The sequence below is a fragment of the Balearica regulorum genome, chromosome 7 (genome assembly GCF_011004875.1).
Source record: "Balearica regulorum gibbericeps isolate bBalReg1 chromosome 7, bBalReg1.pri, whole genome shotgun sequence".
Lineage (NCBI taxonomy): Eukaryota > Metazoa > Chordata > Aves > Gruiformes > Gruidae > Balearica > Balearica regulorum.
The window spans coordinates 3460655-3480456 of record NC_046190.1 but is presented as its reverse complement, the minus strand read 5'-3'; the positions used below and the strand labels follow the sequence as shown (position 1 = coordinate 3480456).

General features: G+C 41.8%; 1 protein-coding gene across 1 annotated transcript in view; it reads right to left on the bottom strand.

Moving 5' to 3' along the window:
• Nucleotides 1-19802, bottom strand: part of ADAM12 (ADAM metallopeptidase domain 12) — a 183669-nt gene that overhangs the window by 153312 nt on the left and 10555 nt on the right. The window contains exon 2 of the mRNA XM_075757648.1: nucleotides 12919-13052. Coding sequence (XP_075613763.1) covers nucleotides 12919-13052 — 134 coding nt within the window. The remainder of the gene's footprint in view (nucleotides 1-12918; nucleotides 13053-19802) is intronic.

The window sequence follows — 19802 nt, the reverse complement described above, 5'->3', positions numbered from 1 at the left end:
TACCGTGGTATTTCCAAACCATTCGGCTTGATTGTGATGGCTATTGTAAGAATTCACATTCAGCTTAAGGCTGGAAAAACAAACCAACATTGCCATTAACAACTTCAAGCAGAGACTGGACCCTTCATCTAAATTATTTAGTAAGAAAGGCTGTGAAGAACTTTGCGATATTTCTGTGAAAAAAAAAAAAAAAAAATTCCATCTCCCTTTGTTACCTGTCAAAAATTATTACAATTATAGGAAATATTTGTTCAGCTCTAACACCCAATACTGGGGGAGCCCCCCCACCCACAGGACACTGATCTTCATATACACCGGCCAAAACGTCTGTAGCAGCTGGTCCTGTTGCAATTTTTAAGCTCTTTAATGATGACACAGACAACATCCACATTTTCAATGACTGAATGCTGGTTTTATTTCTTTTACACTATGCTTTCTTTTTTCCGCTGCTTAGTCCTAAAATTAGAGTAACTCTATCTACATACATGAAGTTCATGACATTGGCAAGTATGTTACAAGGACACACTGATAAGCTCTCTGCTTCTAAATGTAATTCCTTCCTAATAACTTGTCCTAGCAAAGCAGAAGCGTTGATAGGAATTTCACTCAATGGTATGCATCTTCCCTCTCAACTACTTGATTTTATGATTTGATTTCAACACACAATCGTGCCATAACCTTATTCAGCCATTTTCCCCTCACATATTGTTGCAAAAAAATTTCAAATCATGATTTAAGAGCTGAATCCTGAGACGAGGTTGGAAACAGAGTATCTGTATGTATGTATAGATATAGATGATATAGATATCGATATAGTATCTATATCGATATTGATAGAGATATACCTGCTGGGAAATTCAGCAATGGGGTGGGGAGGCCTCAGGAATCTCTCTTAAAGAAATGGCCCAAATCTAGCTGTCATTCTCATCATCTCAAACACACAGGTTTGGAGAAATTGCTAAATATGGATTCTGTGAAGGTGAGGGATGAAATTAGAGTTGATTTCAATTCTACAAATAGAAATTTCTTTTTAAATTAGTTAATAAAAGATGTATGGAAGTGTGTGTTAAAATTAATAAATTCAATTTTTAAAATAAATTGATGCTTGATGATTAAATTTCATATTTGAGAGCAGTAAAAATGTACACGTGGAAGAAAAATACATAATACACTAAAACATTATTTCTCAAAATGTTCCTTAAAATACAGTGTTTTCACGTCAATGTTAATCTCCCTCAAAGAAAGGTGATCATGCTAAATTTGGACTGATTTATATAGCTCATCACAGACTATAAAAATCTCAAGTAATGTTCTTCATAGTACATACAAGCTGCTCTGAAATCGCCTCCAAGATTTTAACAGCGAAAATCCTTGTATGCAGCATTGCAAACACTCCTCCTCTTTAATTCTTTGAGAACTAAAATCTTGAAAATATTTGTTCCCTTGTTCTGACAACACATGCATGATTTATCCACACATGCAAGACATCCCTCTTTCCCCCAGAACGGCAAATCCTTGCTCCCTAAAAGTTGTACAGCAAGACTATGAATACAAATAATACTTTTAATCTGAAAAGGCCATTACCAAAGTCAAACTGATGTCCCATGGCTGGGATTAAACTTTATTCCCATTTTACAGATGGAAAAGGGAAAGACAATAAAAGGGGAGAAGTTTGACTGGACAACGCAAACAATTTAGGTTTCCGTCTTAAAAAAAAACCAAACCACAAACCAACTGTTTCTATCCATATCTTAAATTTGCCCTCTGCGCCTTGCAGTGTTCCCAGGCTCTTGGTGCCTGGTCTCCACAGAGCAGCGGTTTCCTTCCCTCCCTCCCTCCTGGGGGGATCCTGGGAAACAACCCACAGATCAGAGTTTAAACCGGTCCGGCCCTATTCCCTTTTTTCCTTTATAATCAACATACCGTGGCAGTAAGCAATTCTGCACTAGCACTTGCAATGAAAAAAAGGAGGTCAATATTTTGAAATGTCTTTTTGTTGCAATTGAAGCCTTTTACAACCAGAAATGCTAACGGAATAAATAGAAACTCAATAAAGTATGAAATATAGTACTTTATGTTTAATTATGGGCACTAAAATTGATTTTCATTTCTCTCTGCAGGGTGTACTTTTGGGTTTGGGTTTTTTTGTTGGTTTTTTTTACATACGCCACTCACTTATTCACAGTAGTTCACATGCCTCAATGTATCTCAATAGCTACTTCACTAACAAACATGACATCTCTTGGCAATAAAAGGTTAAAATTCACTTTGCCCTCTGACTATAACAAAAATACCTTTGCAAGCTAATGACTGTAACAGGCTGGTCTGTTCCCGAATAAACATTCTAGGGATTTCCTGAGGTGTTGTTTTGTTTTTTCTCCCCCCCCCCCCATCTTTTTAATTGAGGGAAAAGAATTTGGAGGGCACAGCCAGCTTAGATGCTATTTCAGTCAAAAATATGTATATATTGTCTTTCTATACACTTTTTAAACTGAAAAAATACATTTACACAGCTTCTGGATATTCATTTTATAGAAAAAAAAATCTTTAAAGCTTATCCAACTCATCTCCTTCTGCCAGCTTTCCTTGCCAACTCTTTCTTAGTAATGCCAGTAAATGCCAAAAAAAGTCTGGTTTAAACAATGTTTCTGTCTGTTGAAACCAAGAGAAAGGCAGTTTATGTTGGAGATACTCGATTTAGGGATCCCACTTTTTCTTCAGTTGCTGAAAACGCACCCTGACCATGTCAGCGTAGGCAGAAGGGAGCGTGCAATATTAAAGCAGTAATATGCTAGAAGTTGCTTTGAGGACAAAATTACACAGTTCCTCTTATTGGCTTTTCCTACAGCAGATTCATTTCCAGAAACTCCCCTCTCCTTTGAAAAAGGCAGATTCAGTATCTGCCAAGGAAACGGTCCTTTTTGGGGCAGGGATACTATGGCTGTTTAGATTAACACATCTAAGAGCTTTTGCCTCATCGTCACTTGCCAGGAGTTGAAGCAGACCTCCTTCAGCAGCGTTTCTTTTTCGGTACAAGATGTACTTAATGTGAAAACATCTAGGGAAAGATGATGGAATGGGTGAAACTAAAGTAAATAATGTCATCAGAGACACACCACTGTAGGATTTCATCCAAGACTGCTGCCCGAAGCAGCCTGCTATCTCCAACACTCACACAAATGAAGCGTGCCGGAAAAGAGCATCCACCAGCGTGCAAAAATTAGGCATCTCAATGAAGGTCTGCTCCTCCCCTAGCTAGGCAGCAGCTTTGAGTAAAAATGTTTGCTCCTGTGCCTGTTTAAGTGGCCTCAGGTAACAAATACAATGCTCCCAAATGTTAAAATTATCTACAGGCTTCACTTTAAACACACGATGTAAAACGCTGCCACCTCAGAAGGAGGCAAAAGACTCCAGACAGCGATGACTGACTGGGAAGGGTTTGGCAGGTTTGCCCCAAAAAGATCATTTTTGTGCAGGACTGCCAAAGCGCTCCTCAGAGGACGTGGTCGGTGGAGAGAGAAGGAGCAAACAATGAGATGAACTCTGCCCAGACACCGCCCAGTAGCTCCTGGTGGACGGAGATGGCCAGAAGAGGAAGGGGGAACAAGTTCATTCAGCAGAAGCAAAATAAAGTTGATCGTAGGGCAGGAGACACAGTAAGGGCAAAGGAATGAGGGCAGGACCCAAGAGCACTTCATTTCCTGAGAGTGATTCAGACTTCAGAGGAAACAACGTATTAGCATCCTGGGACTTGGGGCAGAGGATGAACAGGCAATGACGAAGGCAGAGCTGAAGGTATCAACGGTGCTTAAGGCATTCTGGTTCGTTGGGGAGCAGCAAGAGGCGATGAGACCCTTCCTTGGATTCAGTGGCCCCGTCAAAGCGACCACGAGTGTCTAAATACTGTCTCGGCGTGAGCAAACACATGCTTGGTGCAACCAGTATCACTAGCAGATTTATCGTTACACTGACCAGAAATATCGCGAGCACATCATTGCGGGACAGAGAGGAGATCAAGCCCAGTAAAATGCCTGCGGACGCTGGCAGCACCCCCACCACACACGCATCATACAAATGGAAATGCATCGCACAAATTATCACCAAATGCATTTTGTCTCCGGTCTCACTAAGCTCCATCACTCCACCGTGTCTACAATGCCATAAATTGCAATCGTTTTGTTAAATTAAGCTTCGAAAGCTCAATTACACTTCAAACCCGTGTCCTTGAGGAAAAGGCACAAAAGGGACACGCAATTTCCTCAAGATAGAAATTGAACACAAACTTTCTGCTATGATATCAAAATGATACAGATGCCTCACCTACGTAAGCTTTTCAAAAACAATCGGCAGATTTTTTGGCAGTCATTTTATTTCTAGAAAAATAGCCACACTTTGAAATCCTTTTATTGTCAAGATATTACTACTGTGTTTAAAAAAGGCTTATTATCAATCCTAATTATTTTTTCTTATCAAGCTTTAAACTGCACATAACCTGTATGATTTCTCGTTACAATTCTGAGAAATGAGAAATATTCCTATAGAAGAGGTAAATCAACTGGGGTTTGAGTAAATCATATTGAAATATAATTATAATTCAACAACAAAGACATCAGGCTCATTAACGATAGGACCCGGTGCATCGACCAGCTAAATTTCCCTTTTCATCCCTAAAATGTACACCAAGTACAATGAATTGTACAATGGCTTCCTGAGATAAGGGTCTTCATCACAGCATACGTCAGCAGCTCTTAGTTCCCATGGTCTTCCCCTGCTCAGAGGACTTTAGTCCTTGGGAAGGCCCCGAGTTCTGCTGCTGTTACCTGCGAGCCCTCCAACGGCTCCTCCGTGTACCGAGAGTGTATGGTGGGAGAGAGCCTGCTGTAGGAACTGCCTTGCGTTCGGTTTGACTCAAGGCAATCACAGTAAGAATTAAGAACAAGGGAGATTCTCCTTTTGCCTGTAAAAAACCACCAATCACATGTTCATAGCTGGAAAGCAAAGTATTATTTTAATCCAACGCTGAAATTCATACCTTACGCTCGCAAGATCTGTTGCAAGAGACGTGAAATAGCCAAGTATAAGCTAAATTAATTCAATATGAAAATGCCTCAGTACAAGCACTTTACAAACCCAGCATAATGCCGCATAATTGCAAGAACTTAGTTTTAGATTTTAATACCACGTTAAAGGCTTGCTAGCATTAACTGCATCATTAAGATCTAAATATTTTTTTCCATTTTATTACGGAAAGTACGATCTGTTTGTTTGGGTTTTGTTGTTTGTTTTTGGTTTTTTTTTTTTTAAATACCAGTCTGAACACTCACTCTAAAGAACATCTCTCCAGTCCCATCACCTTACAGAGGAACACATGAACGGATTCCTCAAGCTCAGCTCTGAGACACTACCTCATAGCTGGTGGGTCACGGACAGCAAACGCCACAAAGCACTTCTGCAGAGTCCCATCGTATACAATTGCTGGCAGAGGGAGGCCGGGTGGTACGGGGAGACAGAGCTCGCCCGAGACTATTATATCACTGGTGATCTTTACTGGCCAAGTATGACAAAATTCCTCCCAACAGCTCAGCGTGATACAAGCTCGTGAAAGGGACTTTCACCCCATTGAGGGCTCCAAGATGCTAAGGGGAGGGGGGGTGTCTGGCGGATGGTTAATACAAAACTCTGCATTTTCTGTTTATTGAAATAGCAATCTCTCTCAATAATATCTGCTATTTATATTGTGCATAAACGATCGCACAAAACTTTACAAACTTGACACACTGTATCACTTAAGCTAGAAATGAAATGGGCCGTTTTCTGGGATGAATCCCAATTGCTTAACACTTCCCAGTATGCCCAAGCGTTTCAGGCAGGAAATGAATACTAGTATATCTAGTTGAAACTAGGGCACTGATTCAGTGCAGACAGAGAAAAGAATTTCCCCTACTCAATCACCAACGCAAAGGTTTTATTGGTGGTCCCAACTCCAGGAATTCCTCAAGCCTGTAGCTGCTGTGTAGGATCCAGCAAGTCCCTAGAACCAGGATACACCCACCGACATTCCTAAAACACGTCATAAATGAAATTGTCGGGTTGATCGATTGGTGAAACACGGGTGCGGGGCTAGATGAGAAGAAGGGAACGTGTTTTCCTCCGTGAGGACCTGCTCCTGCACCAGGTAAGGTGAGAGGGATGCTGCAAGCTGCTTTTGCTCACCCAGGGAGCCGATCCAGCCCTACGAGCATAGTCACAGAAATTCAACCGGGTACCAAAGGAGGTGACCCACTCCCTTTCCTAATAGCTTCCATGCAAAAATCATGCTATTTCTGAATGAAATAAATGCAGAAGAGTTATTAAATAATAGAGCATATTTGAACTAATTAGCCCTCACAGTGGCCCTACAAGGCAGGGGGATAGGTATAATAAAAAGCAAAAGAAATAACGGATTGTTTACTAGGCTATTAAATTAATGACTACCAGGTTACTAATTAAAGGCTCAAGGAGCAGATCTCCCAGAGAATTTTATCGAGGATTAGTGCAGTTTCTCACACCGCTGAGGCTGGCTGTGCCAAGCGACATTCCCAGCTGATGACACAGCCTTAGCAGCATGCACAGCTCTGCCTCTTATATTTGATACTCATGAGTCATAAAAATATGGAGAGCACTATAAATTCTGTTTATGCCTCTCTCTCTTAAGATATGTAAAACAACAATGTAAAAGAGCTATGAAAGCTGTCCTCTCTGTCTTCAAAGACTTGTTTAAGCAGCGCTGTATGATTCCCCTTAATACAATTGTCTGGAAGTCTTAACTTTGGTAATTATTTCAAATGAAAAAGAACAGCGGGAGGCTCTGTTGAAGGGAATATAAACAATTATCACTTGCACGAAGGCTATGCCAGTTATGAAATAAACTTGAATGGGTTTGCTCTTGAAAACACTGAGCACTAAATTAATTATCTGACATAGCAGGCCTCTCAGCTGTACTCCATGCATCAAACCCAATATTAGAGTCACGCAAGAACACCAAGAGGTGCAGCAAAGAGTGGAAAAGTGAACCGGCACAGAGATCTTGTTAAACTGGAGTCTTTCCAATGGGTGCACCAATAACTTTATAATCATACTGAAAGTGGTGTGCACACCATCGCTCCGGATGATAGACTGGGCTATGACAGATTGTGCCTGTTCTGCCAGTTTGCAAGAGAAATGCAGCAATGCAGGAGCATAAAGATAGGATCAAAGGGGTAAGGCTCATCCCTGCTTGGCAGCTTCAAATACGTTCTTGAATCTCCAGCATTATTCCTCAGATTTTTTTAACAAATTTGAAGTTATTTCTTGTTCCTTCCAATGATTTTTTGTTTCAATGGCAAAAATCCCTTGCTCTAGTAGGTGTTGAATTAGAGCCTTACAGTGAAGGCATGAAAAAAAATGCAAAAAGGTGAAAAGAATCAGTGTAATATCTGATACATTTGATAAATCCAGAGAACCATGAAGATACCTAACAACTGTCAGAGCCCATGATACTTTCACAGATAGTGGAGAATTTCACATTGAGATTCAAGTAATCAGTGTCCAGAATGACATACAGATAATCAAGATTCTGATGTTTATGAACACAATCCATAACACAATACTTCACGAATGAGGCAGGCAGAAATGCAAAAGTTACTTCTTTGCAAGCTCAGTGAGATGCAATGCATGCTAAGCAGTAAAAAATGGTAATCTTCTGCCACTTTACATGCAGAATCTTTTGAGCTGTGACAAGCGTACACTTAAAAACCAGAAGAAATATGATCTAAGAACATATTTATAGCTGGCCTTCATCTTTATCTTTGCATTTCATTGCTACAGTTTATATTCAAAGTATAACATAACACCAAGAAAGAAAAAAAAAAGTGTTGCTACAAGAAAAGGAACTGTCTTCTCATCTTTCTTTTCTCCTTTTTTGAAAACATGTCTTTAAGATTTCGATTTGCAAACTTGATTTATACCAGCCCAGCCAAAGGAAGGAAACTGATTCACACTAGCTCAGTATCTGGCCTTGAAAGCTTAAAGTAGGTGAAACAGTTTTAATGTTCTCTGAATCAGTCCCCCTCTCCCCCAAGGGGAAACGAATTTCTGATTTATTTGGATTTAAAAGTCATCGATGTTGGAGTCATAGCTGTTCTTCATCAGGGAACCCTCTGCAGGTCTTCCCGTCCTCTCTGCCCACCACGGGCATCGTTATTTTCCTTCACTTGTCTCTAACCTCAACAGCAACACATCTGAATCTCCTAGTGTGTGGAAAGCCATCCAGCATCCGCCACCGAACGAGAGGTCTAACGCTCTGCAAGGTGGGGAAAAGGTTTCTTTGCCAATATACTTTTTATATACTGAGGTCAGTAGCAAGACTTTAAAAGAGTCAGGTGAGAGTCACTGTGATTCAAGTGTACTAAGGGTCTAATCCATTGACAGGTATCTTGTGTGCATCTACTTTCTCATAGTTTATTTTTAAGAGGTTACACAGCAAAATTTATTCATTGTCCTCTATACATCACCCAAATTTAATGTTAAAAAGCAAATTCTCTGCATAATTTGAAAGCAACCTACACTGGGATCTTGCAAACTCAAAGCAACCAAAGCGTTTCAAGCCTTTCCAGCTTCTCATGTGGTTCTTCAGAAACCATGTTCAGCTCCATGCTGCTTGGCTACAGGTCCTTCAATACCTGCCCAGGTTCAGCAGCATTCAAATTTGTCTTTACGAATGGCAATCGTAGCCTGACTGGAGCACGCAGCTACGTATGGACCAGTTTAATATTGCACTCAAACAATACAGAGATCAGAATTACAAAAGTATGTGCACAAGCATCAAAAGATGCAAAGTATCATCCAGTAGGGACAATTGCACCTAACTTGCTCATATGCTTTTAGAAACCTCAGAGGATTAAATCGTTCAAAGCACTTGATCAGCCTCATGATTATTTTTGAGTCCTTGCAGGTGCCAGCAATGGTGTTACAGATCCTGCACAGCCAAGACTAGAGAAAAACCCCACATCTGAGTGGCAGATGCCACAACCTGAGGACTCTGTGTTTACTTGCATAATTGATCATATCATATACGCACAAAATGCTTTCAATTTCCCAGAACCTTAATGCATTTTAAGATCTGGACTAAACCCTGGATACAAAGCCAACTTCATTAATGAGTGTGTCACTCCAGGAGAATGAATGCAGCTCAAGGCAATGCCATGCTGGGACCTCCCCCAGCATTACAGCTATTTCAGGTCTGCCCTGGATGGGCCCTGGCAGGCAGTGTTTCCCCACAGTTATGACCTTTTAAGCATAGAAATGGAGCCAAGAAACCCTTAATGCCCGTGCGAAACGTTTCCTGCCTAGCGCTTGTCTCTCCAAGAGAAGGCACGTGCTCCAGGCTCCGGTCTAAAGCAACCAACGTTACCTGACCTACAGCTCCTGTGATGCAGGGATCTGGCACACATTAACCAGTGTGTGTCCCTAACAGGGTGTGAGGATAAAAGCTGAAGCCAAACAGATGGTCCTCTAAAAATCTTCCCTAAAGTGTTCTGTGTACTAAAACATCACTTACCCAACTTCCATCAAACTTGGCTTGATTTGCAAATCTCAAGCCAAGTTTGAAGAAAAATATTCAGCTGGAAACATGCAGGGAAAAGAGTCTTTTTTCCTGTACTTGAATAATATGAAAATGAAATAATTTTGTTCAAACCTTAGAAAAATTTAAGAAAAATAGAACCCAACCCTCTTGGGTGTAAACCAAGCACTGGGGGGGGCGGGGGGGGGATCAACACAGACTGCAAAGTGATGAACAAACGAAAAAGAAAAGTGGAAGGAGAACCGGAGCTATAATGTATAATGACCTATCAACACATTCTATAATGCACACAAAATTTCAGCGAAGACGGAAATCACATCTGCACTGAATATGGGCAGCTATTGTTTGAAAGCACAGAGCAACGTTGCACAACACTTCAGGGTCCTGATTCCGCTGCCACACGCCCACAAAGACAGTTACTCATCAGTAGTCCTGACTAACAACTGGATACTCAAAATAGTAGCCACTAATTTTAGCAGCATGTGTTCAGGATTAGCAACTGAGTATTATTTCCAGTTAATAGAAGAGTTTAACTGGGCACCACTAGAATACTCCAACTGAAAATGATCTATATCTTCTGAACTCAACAGAAGATGCCAGGAGAAATGTTAACTACCACTAACAAGATGAACAGCATCGTACGGTTGCAAAAACATATGTGCATTTCCCTAGTAACATCTAAGTATATATATTTTATTTTATAATGTGCTTCACTACATAAAGTGTTTGCATGAACATATGCATCTTTTTAAACCAGAAAGAAGCAATAGCATTTCTGAAATAATACAACCCCAATGAGATCCAGGTCTTGGTCTCTTACAGCTTTGACTTGGGGTGGGGAGGTAGGGGAGAAAATCGATCTGCCCAGTAAACGATAGATTCTTTCCAGAAACAAAACACTACATTTATACTTAGGGAAACCCAAAGTCTTTAAATATAATTTGATTACATGTCTGATTTTAAAATTGGATTTTCCCTATCATTAATTTGAATTGTCAGTCTTAGGAAGTACCTCAACCATTAGATGACCTTGAAAAAGTGCACCCTAACTGTATTAAAGTAAAACCAGGTTATAGCTAAGTAACTCTTTTATTTTTTTCTTCTTGGTAAATGTAATTTTATTGCTGCTGGTGAGCAGATCTGTGTGTTTGTGCAATTACTGTGACTAGTTTCAGCTTTTTTGCTTCTGCTCTGCACAATGTACTGCATAGATGGCCCTCAACGAGAAAGTCATTAGCTTAATAATAATTCCTGACAGATTATAAATGAGATATTCCAACAGATATTGCAGTGACTCCGGGGGTAAATAAAGGGACAGTTTTATCTTCAAGATGGGAAAGAAAGAGTAAGCTGCACTAAATGACTAGCATGGTTTCTCAGGGACTAATTGTTAAGCAGGAGTATTTACAATCAAAGGACTGGAGAACGGGACTACCATTGTGAGGCAATTATCTATACACAAATAACGTTAATACTTTGGCATTTTTATAACCACTACATTATTTATTTTACTATATATTGTAAGGCCATACCATTCCCCTGGTTACAAGTATGCAGTAATTCATACTTTTTTTTTTTTTTTTTTACTTCATATAAAATTAAAATAAAACGGAGGAACACTTTGAAATGAGTTGAAGAACAATAGGTCCTATTTAACCATGAAATACAACAGTATTTAACTTTTGTGCTTTTGATCAATATTTATGTGACAAGCTATTAATTACTCTTCTCCTCTACCACTTTAATGCTGTTGTTCTTCCCACAGCAAGATCTGCACTTTTGTCTATTTAATTTATAACAGTTTCCATGGAAAAGAAGTATTCAAAGAAAAAAAAAAGTGCTGATACAGCACGTGGATCTGTCTACCAAACCACAAATCTTTTCTAATGTTCATCTTAAACTGAAAGCAATTCTGGGAAACAAATTAATGATATAAATCACATTATCATTACTCACATAAAGATACTCTGTTGTAATTCTTTCAGAAAGCTACAGTGAGTAGCTAAAGGAACTCTATATGGAGAACGCCTGTTTCTAATTAAATGGTCTAAAAATAGAGTTGCACATACATCTAGGACCAAGCCATCTGTGTTATCTCTTTAAGATAAGCTATTACACACCCACAATGATATCCCTTTCATCACTGCAGATACTCGAAACTAGGACTGGCCCTTCTTTTCCATTTAGGAAGGGAAGAAGAAAAAGGAAGAAAAATTTTAATCCAGACAAGATTTTTTGAAAGTCAGATGCCTTGTTTTGAAATCTCTTTTCCCACCTACTTCTGTCAGTCAGCAGCATGATTCAAAACCGTGTCCTGCAAACAGTGGCAGTAGTCAAGGAGGATTTCTGCATGAAACACTTTCCCAGTGCAATAAAGAAAGCTGTAATGGGCTGTCTGGGCTGTCTGCATTGTCTGTGTGTGATGGAGGTTGCCTTTTTTTTTTTTTTTTCTTCTTTTTAATTTTTTTTTTTAAACTATTTAAAAATTTAACTTTTTTCTCCTCATTCTGACAATTAAAAGAACAATATAAAAAGTAAGGTGGAACAAAACTGGACCTGAGTTAAGAAGGCTGGGTAAGAGATTCCCACGACGTCTTTGGTGATAATCAACAACAACCTGCCTTCATACTTCAAGCAGGAGACCAAGGAGACAGAAAACAGCCCTTTTCTCCTAAAACCAGCTACCTCTATTATCAGCCAACGTCCGAGGGGAAAAAAGGGAGGAAAGCCTGTCAAGAGGGGGAAACAATCCCCGCTTAGAGGCAGTGACAGACCATCCCCTGGTTAGGCAAAGGGAGAGCAGAGTGAAGGACGACTCGCCCCCGCTCCCTCCGTGGGACGGCATTTGGGGGGCCACCTCCCCGATGGGCTCCAGGTAATGCCTCGGGCTGCAGTCAACGAAGCAACGTTATTTATGCTTTTCCTTCGAGTCCTTGCCGCCAGACTGTATTTAATGAAACAAACGTGTTTGTTGTCTTTGCCCCTCCCTCAGTTTTGGGGCTGGTTTGCTGTTGTACGATATAATGTCAAGCGGTGTAGGTTAACCTCTTTAAACAAGCTGTTTCACGTCGAGGTTCCATTTCTGCCATCAGAAATAAGAATGCCACTTTACACAAAAAAAAGTATTCCTTTCAACCAAAGAACTTATCCATTTTGCTAAATCAGGTAAGTAACAATTTTAGACAGTGAGCTCTCCACAAAAATATAAAAAATACGCTTATAACGGATATGATGAAAAAAAGTGCGTTTACTTTCCCCTAAAGGCTTCCAATTGTTATACATCTTACAGTAAAATAATAGGCAAAATGAAAACTAACCTTTGAATAAAAGCCATTTCCTGGTCTCCACTGTTCTCCATTCAAAAGGAAGGGAACTGTTATCTCATAATCTTTTGACTGGTCCTTTGGCATCTGCTGTCTCGAGGACTCCAATTTGCTGTCCACATTCTCGCCTAGGGACAGGGAGAAGTACTTCAGGTTAGTCGGGAACAGCGTCTGACAACGTGCAACTCGTTATTTAAGGGACCCGGCAGCATATTTCAAAAGGAAATAATTCAGGAAAAGAATTAAATATTAAACCATTGTGGGGTCATACTGTCAAGTGTTGACACCTACACAAATTTCCAAGAGAGCTGGGGTTCTGGGTGAGAAGTGTCGAGGTGATTTCCACTGATGATTACATGGCACATTCCTGTAGCCGCAGAAGACAAAGACTGCACATAAGGCGTAGAGAAACCAGGATGCAAAGATAAGGAGCTGGGATGCAAGACTTAAATAAAAAAATTTGGAGAGGTATTGGCACCACTGCTTAAAGTGTTACATTAATAATCCCACTAGAGTTTGGAAATTATTTTTTTTTTCCATTGAAGATGACAGCAGGGCGGGCTGCAGTAGGTGGCCGTCTTTTCAGTGTCATCATTAAGAGAGTCAGCAAGCTGCAGCGATTTAGAAGCGATAAGATTTTATAGGACTATTTTTCCATAATTAAGGTAAGAAATTAGCCCTGATCATTCCACTCCCCAATCCCTCTTCTCCCCATCCCTCTTCCCAGATACAGCCGCACTAGATCAGATTCAAATCAGGGGTGGTAGGAGGGGGGACAGTGCCCCGGGGGTGCAACTGGAGCCCTCCCCTCCCTGGGGCGAACAAACCCTGCACGACACAGGCTCCCGAAGGGCAGGCAGCAACCCCAGATTCTCCCTTACAGCCCTCCCGTTTCTGCGATGGGGTGAGCTGGTCCTCACGCTTCGTGAGCTGGAGACAGAGCAGAGATGTAACGACCCGGTCTGGGGTTCCCGAAAGCACCAGGTTTATTGTACAAAGCAGATTTACCAGGTTTAATCCTTGGTATTTCATTATCCCCCAAACACTTCTTAATGCCCCATCCTCCCCTCTAAACATGGAAATGTCCAGTTGTACTCCGTTTTAACAAGGCTGAACTGTGTACAGCAAAAGACTGACTGTTTACTTAGCAGCCTCAGCATTTGGATATGAACACGCAAGGAGGTCACGAAGTACTGAGAACCCCGTAAGATCAAGGATGCACATTCTCATTAGTGGCGGAAAAAAAGTCTCAAAGAGAATGTAAACTCTCATTGAAATAATGCTCTACTCCTACACAGTCAGATGACTTCAATTCATACTACAGTGTCAAAAAGCTATTTGCATGCAACTTTTATCAAATGGTTTTCCTCTCACTAAACATACTAATGGTATTGTGCCTGTCAAAGCAGAGTCCTAAAACCAGTATCATAGTACAAGAGCTGGAAATGGTATTGTGAATAAATCTCAAAGAGAAGATAGGGCTGGCTTCCAGGTGCCATGGGACAGTCAAAACGCTGGTGGGGTTTGCCACACTCTTGACCTACCACCACACTGAGCCCTCTGGAGCACTTGGACCCTGGGAGGATGAGGCACCAGTCTTCCCAGGTGCTCTAGAAACGTGTCCATCCTCCATTGAGACGGAGAAAGGTCAGCATGACCTGTCTTCATCCTTCCCCCATTGCCTTTGTGCCGGGAGGAGCAGAGGGAAGGTGACAGGGGAAGGAGCAGCTCAACCACATCTTGGAGCTGAACCATGTGAAGGGAGTGAGAGGAGAGCTGTGGGGTCAGACCTACACACACAGCCCACTGCTCCGTACTGCCGACCCGGCATCCTGACCTGCCCTCTCTGGTCACCGAACACTCTCTGAGGACCAAAAGCTGTGTTTTGGGCAGAATGAGACTGATTTAGTCACTGTTAGAATTAGCTTAAAAACATCTACACAGTCATTAGTGTTAAGCTGAAGTGAGAGGAAGAAAAGTTCAGTATTTTCAAGTATGCTTTTAAAAATATGATACTTTCTCTAACCCCCCCCCCCAAAAAAAAAAAAGACTAAGATAAAAAGATAAAGTATATTGGAGAGAGGTGTTCCTGTAGAGAAAGGGTTCTCACCCCACGCTTAGCGCAGCCCAAGCCCAGGTGACAGGGGTCTGGGAGGACGCAGTGTCAGCCCTTGGAAGGGATGCTCCAAACCCTGCACACGATTGGGTTCACCCCTGTGGAGGCGTTTGAGATACCATCTCATCTGCCTAGGAGGGTCTAGACAACCTCACAGCTCTTTATTCTGATTATCAGGCATGAAGCTCCCTGTACAGAACAGAAATTTATGAAGCATATCTCAGAGAAATGAGAAAAGTTTGGCTCTAGCCCTGATTTTTTTTTTTCCTCTTGCTCACTAGAGCAGTCTGAACTATGAATTAAATGACTCAAGCCCTTCTATTACTTTGTAGGATTTGCACTCTGAAAGTTTCATGAGATCTAAATTTTAAGAAACCCTACGATCATACTTTTCCTCCCACGGACACATTGTCTATGTCGCTTCTACACAGTCTTACACCATGGAGCTGCAGCTAGATATCAAGGAAGCATCACACAGTCTCTCTGGTACTCCTGCACATGCAAGTTGCCTTTCTTATTAATTCTATAAAGCATTAACATCACAATATTACCCGAAACAGAAGAAAAATGAGAGGGGGAGGGATCAGCATTTGTGCACAGATGTGTTATTCCCTCATTACATGGCATGGCCCAGAAAGTGCAACTGCTATAAAAATATCACGGGAAAAGGGAACAATATCTACAAAAAGCGCGGTTCAATTTTGTCACTCCTCTTCTCTCATGACAAAGCGGTGCTTGTGTTGCATAACAAAGTAAGGTTACAATGAGCAAATTTAATCCTACACACATGCTTATTTATCTGCACACTAAAAATGCATATTGTGCAGAAGTGTTGATAGTCTGGAGACAGACATCAAGACAGGTTTATAGGCAGCAGTTATATCTTTATTGGAAGAGATAATTTATTTGGGGGAAACAAAACAGACAAGCTTTAGGGTTTGCAAACTCCTCTGAAGCCATAGCATTTATAAAACACAAGATCAATTTCTATCTAGTTGCTTTCCTTCAGCCAAATATTTTGCTGCTTATCTGAATGTTTTTTATTTAAATTATTGGGTGTGATAAAAATCACAGCTTCCTGCAGAAGGCAGAGAAAGCACTGCAGCCCAGTCACGGGGCCTCATTCAGACGAGCGCTTGGGCACATGCTTAAGATTATGCACTTGCTTAACTCCCAACTGTCCTCAGTGTGATATATGCACATTATAGCTTATTTTGTAAATCAAGTAACAACGTTTTTCTGATTTAAGGTCATTATATTTACGTACTATGCATTTTTCCGAAAGATGACAAAATAAAGAAACCTGTATAACTGATAGGTAAACTCCAGTTCAGTCTTTAAATATAAAAGTAGGGGGAAGATAAAAAGGTAGATCCTTTAAATAGGATTCTGCAACCAGATTGCAAAGCTTCAAAGAACACGTTGCAGGAAACAAGGGATCACAGTCAGTGAAGAGCGACCCACACATATCCGTCTGCGATGGGAAAGATGACAGCACCTAAAGGACCGAACAACGGGATGCAGACAGAAACGATACGGGTAGAGGAAGTCAGGAGAAAAAAATCCACAAAAAAACCACAAGAAGAGAGCCAGGCCCAAAACCGTAGGCATAGAAATTGGAGTTGAAGTGTGCAGGAAACTTTGAAAAAATGGGACAAAGAGATGCGCAGCCCCAGAGCAGCCCTGAGTCTGAGCAGCGGTGTGGGCTCCTGAGTAGCTGCACAGGTGGGACAGCTGCTGGCAACCTCGGAAAGCCTTTGGCATGCACTGCCCTTGCCTCAAAGTTGGCAACACCAGAGAATTTATCCCAGTGAGGGATAACACTTCACCCAGTCTCTTGCACGATGGCTGAACAAAACGCAGTCCCAGTTTTCTTCTGTTGATTTTGGGCCGCCCATCTCCAAGCAGAAGCAGAGCCCTCCCAAAGAGCATCCGAAGAGCACCAGGAGAGGAGTGCGACGGGACAGGACCGGAGATCTGTGCTAACGAAGGGTTTCCATCACCTTGACCACATCCCGTGAGCTCCCAGGGCTGCAGTTCCTCATGCGCGCAGACGTGCTGGTATTTCCTCTCTGCCACTCTTCATCTCCTTTACCCATTTTCCTTAGGATTTCTTTGAAGCTGGAGCCATTAGAGTTGTTTGCATTACATTAATAACGAGGCCTCTTCTCTACGGGGACTCTTGGTATTACAGCAATATAAATAGTGTAATAATTGAAATCAGAGAATTTAAATTTCGGTAATGTGTCATGAGAGGGGAAGAAAATCAGGCCATCTGTATTACCAGAAACTTTTATTAGACCCAGGTTTCCTATCTCTTGTGTCACATGCACCTACTTACTCACCTACGTATTTTCCATTTCAGTGAAATTCTGTCCAGTTCTTCCTGACGCAAGCTCGTCTCCCACGTTTTCACATGAAAAACTTCACAGTCGTGTCTATCTGTTTTCTATTTTCAGCCTGCACTGAAGGTAACGCTTTTGATCCACAAGCAGCCCACAAGCTGATGTAGCACCCTTTATTCTTTTTTTTTTTTTCAGTAATATAAAAGATACTTTGTACAAATAGTGAGATGAGTAGATGTTATCTGTCAGTGACTTTTGTGCGGCTTAAATATTTTTCATCTGCCATGTACTTCTACAACTTTTCTTCTTTGCACAGTATCATACAAGGACTTGTTGGCAAAGAAGTTAAGAATAGTTTTCATCTTTTTGCTTTCTATTTCAGTTCCTCCGAGCTCTGTGTAAAATAAACTCCAAGCTTGCGACGTGACATCTTTGTTTAGCGGGCGCTGCCTCCTGAAGAAGCCCAGACACGCTTCAGATTTGCATTTAGTTAAAATTAATAAGCTTTTAGCCAGGCAGTGCAATTTATTTGTCCTTATGATAAACAAAACGGTGAACGCTCTCAAGACCGAGTGGGTCTGGAGAAAACAGACCGAAGTGGAAGAAAAGAAATAAAATCCCCCCCCAACTGCACACCCCTACCATCCCGCTAGTGCTGGTTTTGCTCCCCCCTCCCTGGCACGGCACAGGAGAGCGGAGTCAGACCTGGGGTGGTTTATAAACACCATCCACCTATTAGCACACAGATTTAAAGCCAACGTACGACCCCGTGCTTCCTTCCCGTTGTGGATGTGCACGTTCTGGGAGTCCCACCTGCGCTTCTTGTCCCACACCGGTTCACGTGGTCCCATCAGGGTGCCCGGGTGCCCTGGCAGCCCCAGCACCCCACTGAGCCCAGCCCGGCCGTCGGCCCTCCCCCAGGGACGGATGCCCACCTCCAGCCCAGACCCCAGCCCTCCCCCCAGCACACGTCATGTCACCACTGCACTTACGGCTGAGTTAGGAAAGTAACAGAAGCGGAGGAATAAAAAAAAGGCTACATTAAACTGTATTATGATTCTTGTGTTACCTTTCATATTATAAAGGGGCTCAGCATTGTAAGTTGCAGCCTATCTACTCTTTCCTCTGCGAAAAACCACCCATGCACCAGAATAATCTTAGGTCAGAAAAGAGTAATAGAACAGAGTAATCTTACTGCAAATTGAAACCAGCTACTGGCACTGCTCTGTTTCGCAAGGCTTTGGCAATGCTGTGGACAACAGAAAGGGCATACTTTATCCTTTCCCCTCCTCATTTTCTCCAGTTTCCTCAGCTTAGTCCACAGCCAGTGGGATCCATGATTTGGATGGGTCATTTCTGGCCAGAGACGAAGGGCTACATAGGCGGCTGCCTCCTGCACTTGGACCGATGGCAATTAGTTTTGTGTCAGGGTACTGAGGCATGCCCACAGGTTCTGCTGCCAGCCAGCTGCCCCTATAGTCCATAATACCTTGGGTCTGTTCTGTGCCACCAGCCCCAGCAAGCTGGGCAGGAACCCAACAGAGCCACCCACTGCCACCCAGGACACCCATCAGATGGGAAAGAGCTTTAGGCCCCTCATCGGTCGCTTCCCTCATGTCTTATTTGGGATGACTCCTTTATCACCTCCAGATTCAAAATAGAACTTTTTTATCCAAAATTACCAAGCTTTTACATTGAGAGAGGAGGACCAATCATTCAACCTTTAAGATTGGACTGAGCTTATGAAATTTAAGAAGGGGGTGAAACTGTGTAAGGCGTAGAGACTACCCACCAAGCACATCACTAACCAACCAAGTGAAGGAAGGTTTCTACCAGGGTTCAGTAAGAAAAGGTATTAGGATCAGTCTCAATATTTCTATCAGCAACCCTTACTCAACATGCACAAGTGTTCTCCTGAAATCCAGTGCTCCAAGTTAGGAGACAACGTCTCCATGGGGAAGGAAAGAAAGAATCCAGTAACCTGCACGTTGGAGCAAAGGGTTGAAACCAAGTAGTACAGAATGGAGAGTTCTACCCCTAGGGACCATGAACATTACTGCTTAGAGCAGTAAGCTTCAAAGGCAAACGACACAAGAAAGACCCGTACATGCTATTCATTATAGCATTGATATTACACAAAGCAAAGACAGTCCTGGAACAACGCATCAAAAGAGATGTTTCCAGTGAACATCAGATATTTAAGTTACTCCTGAGAATTACTAATGCAAGAACATCTGGAATACTGTGGGCATTTCTCCTCACCTGCATTCATCAAGATTAATTCAGCCTGGAGTTGCTGGATTGGAAAGGCTGCCAGGGTGATCATGGAAGCGGAAAGACAAGGGAACTAAAATAATTATTTTTCATAATCTAGAAAACCAAAGATGATAGGATCCATGATTGTCCTTTAGCTTTAT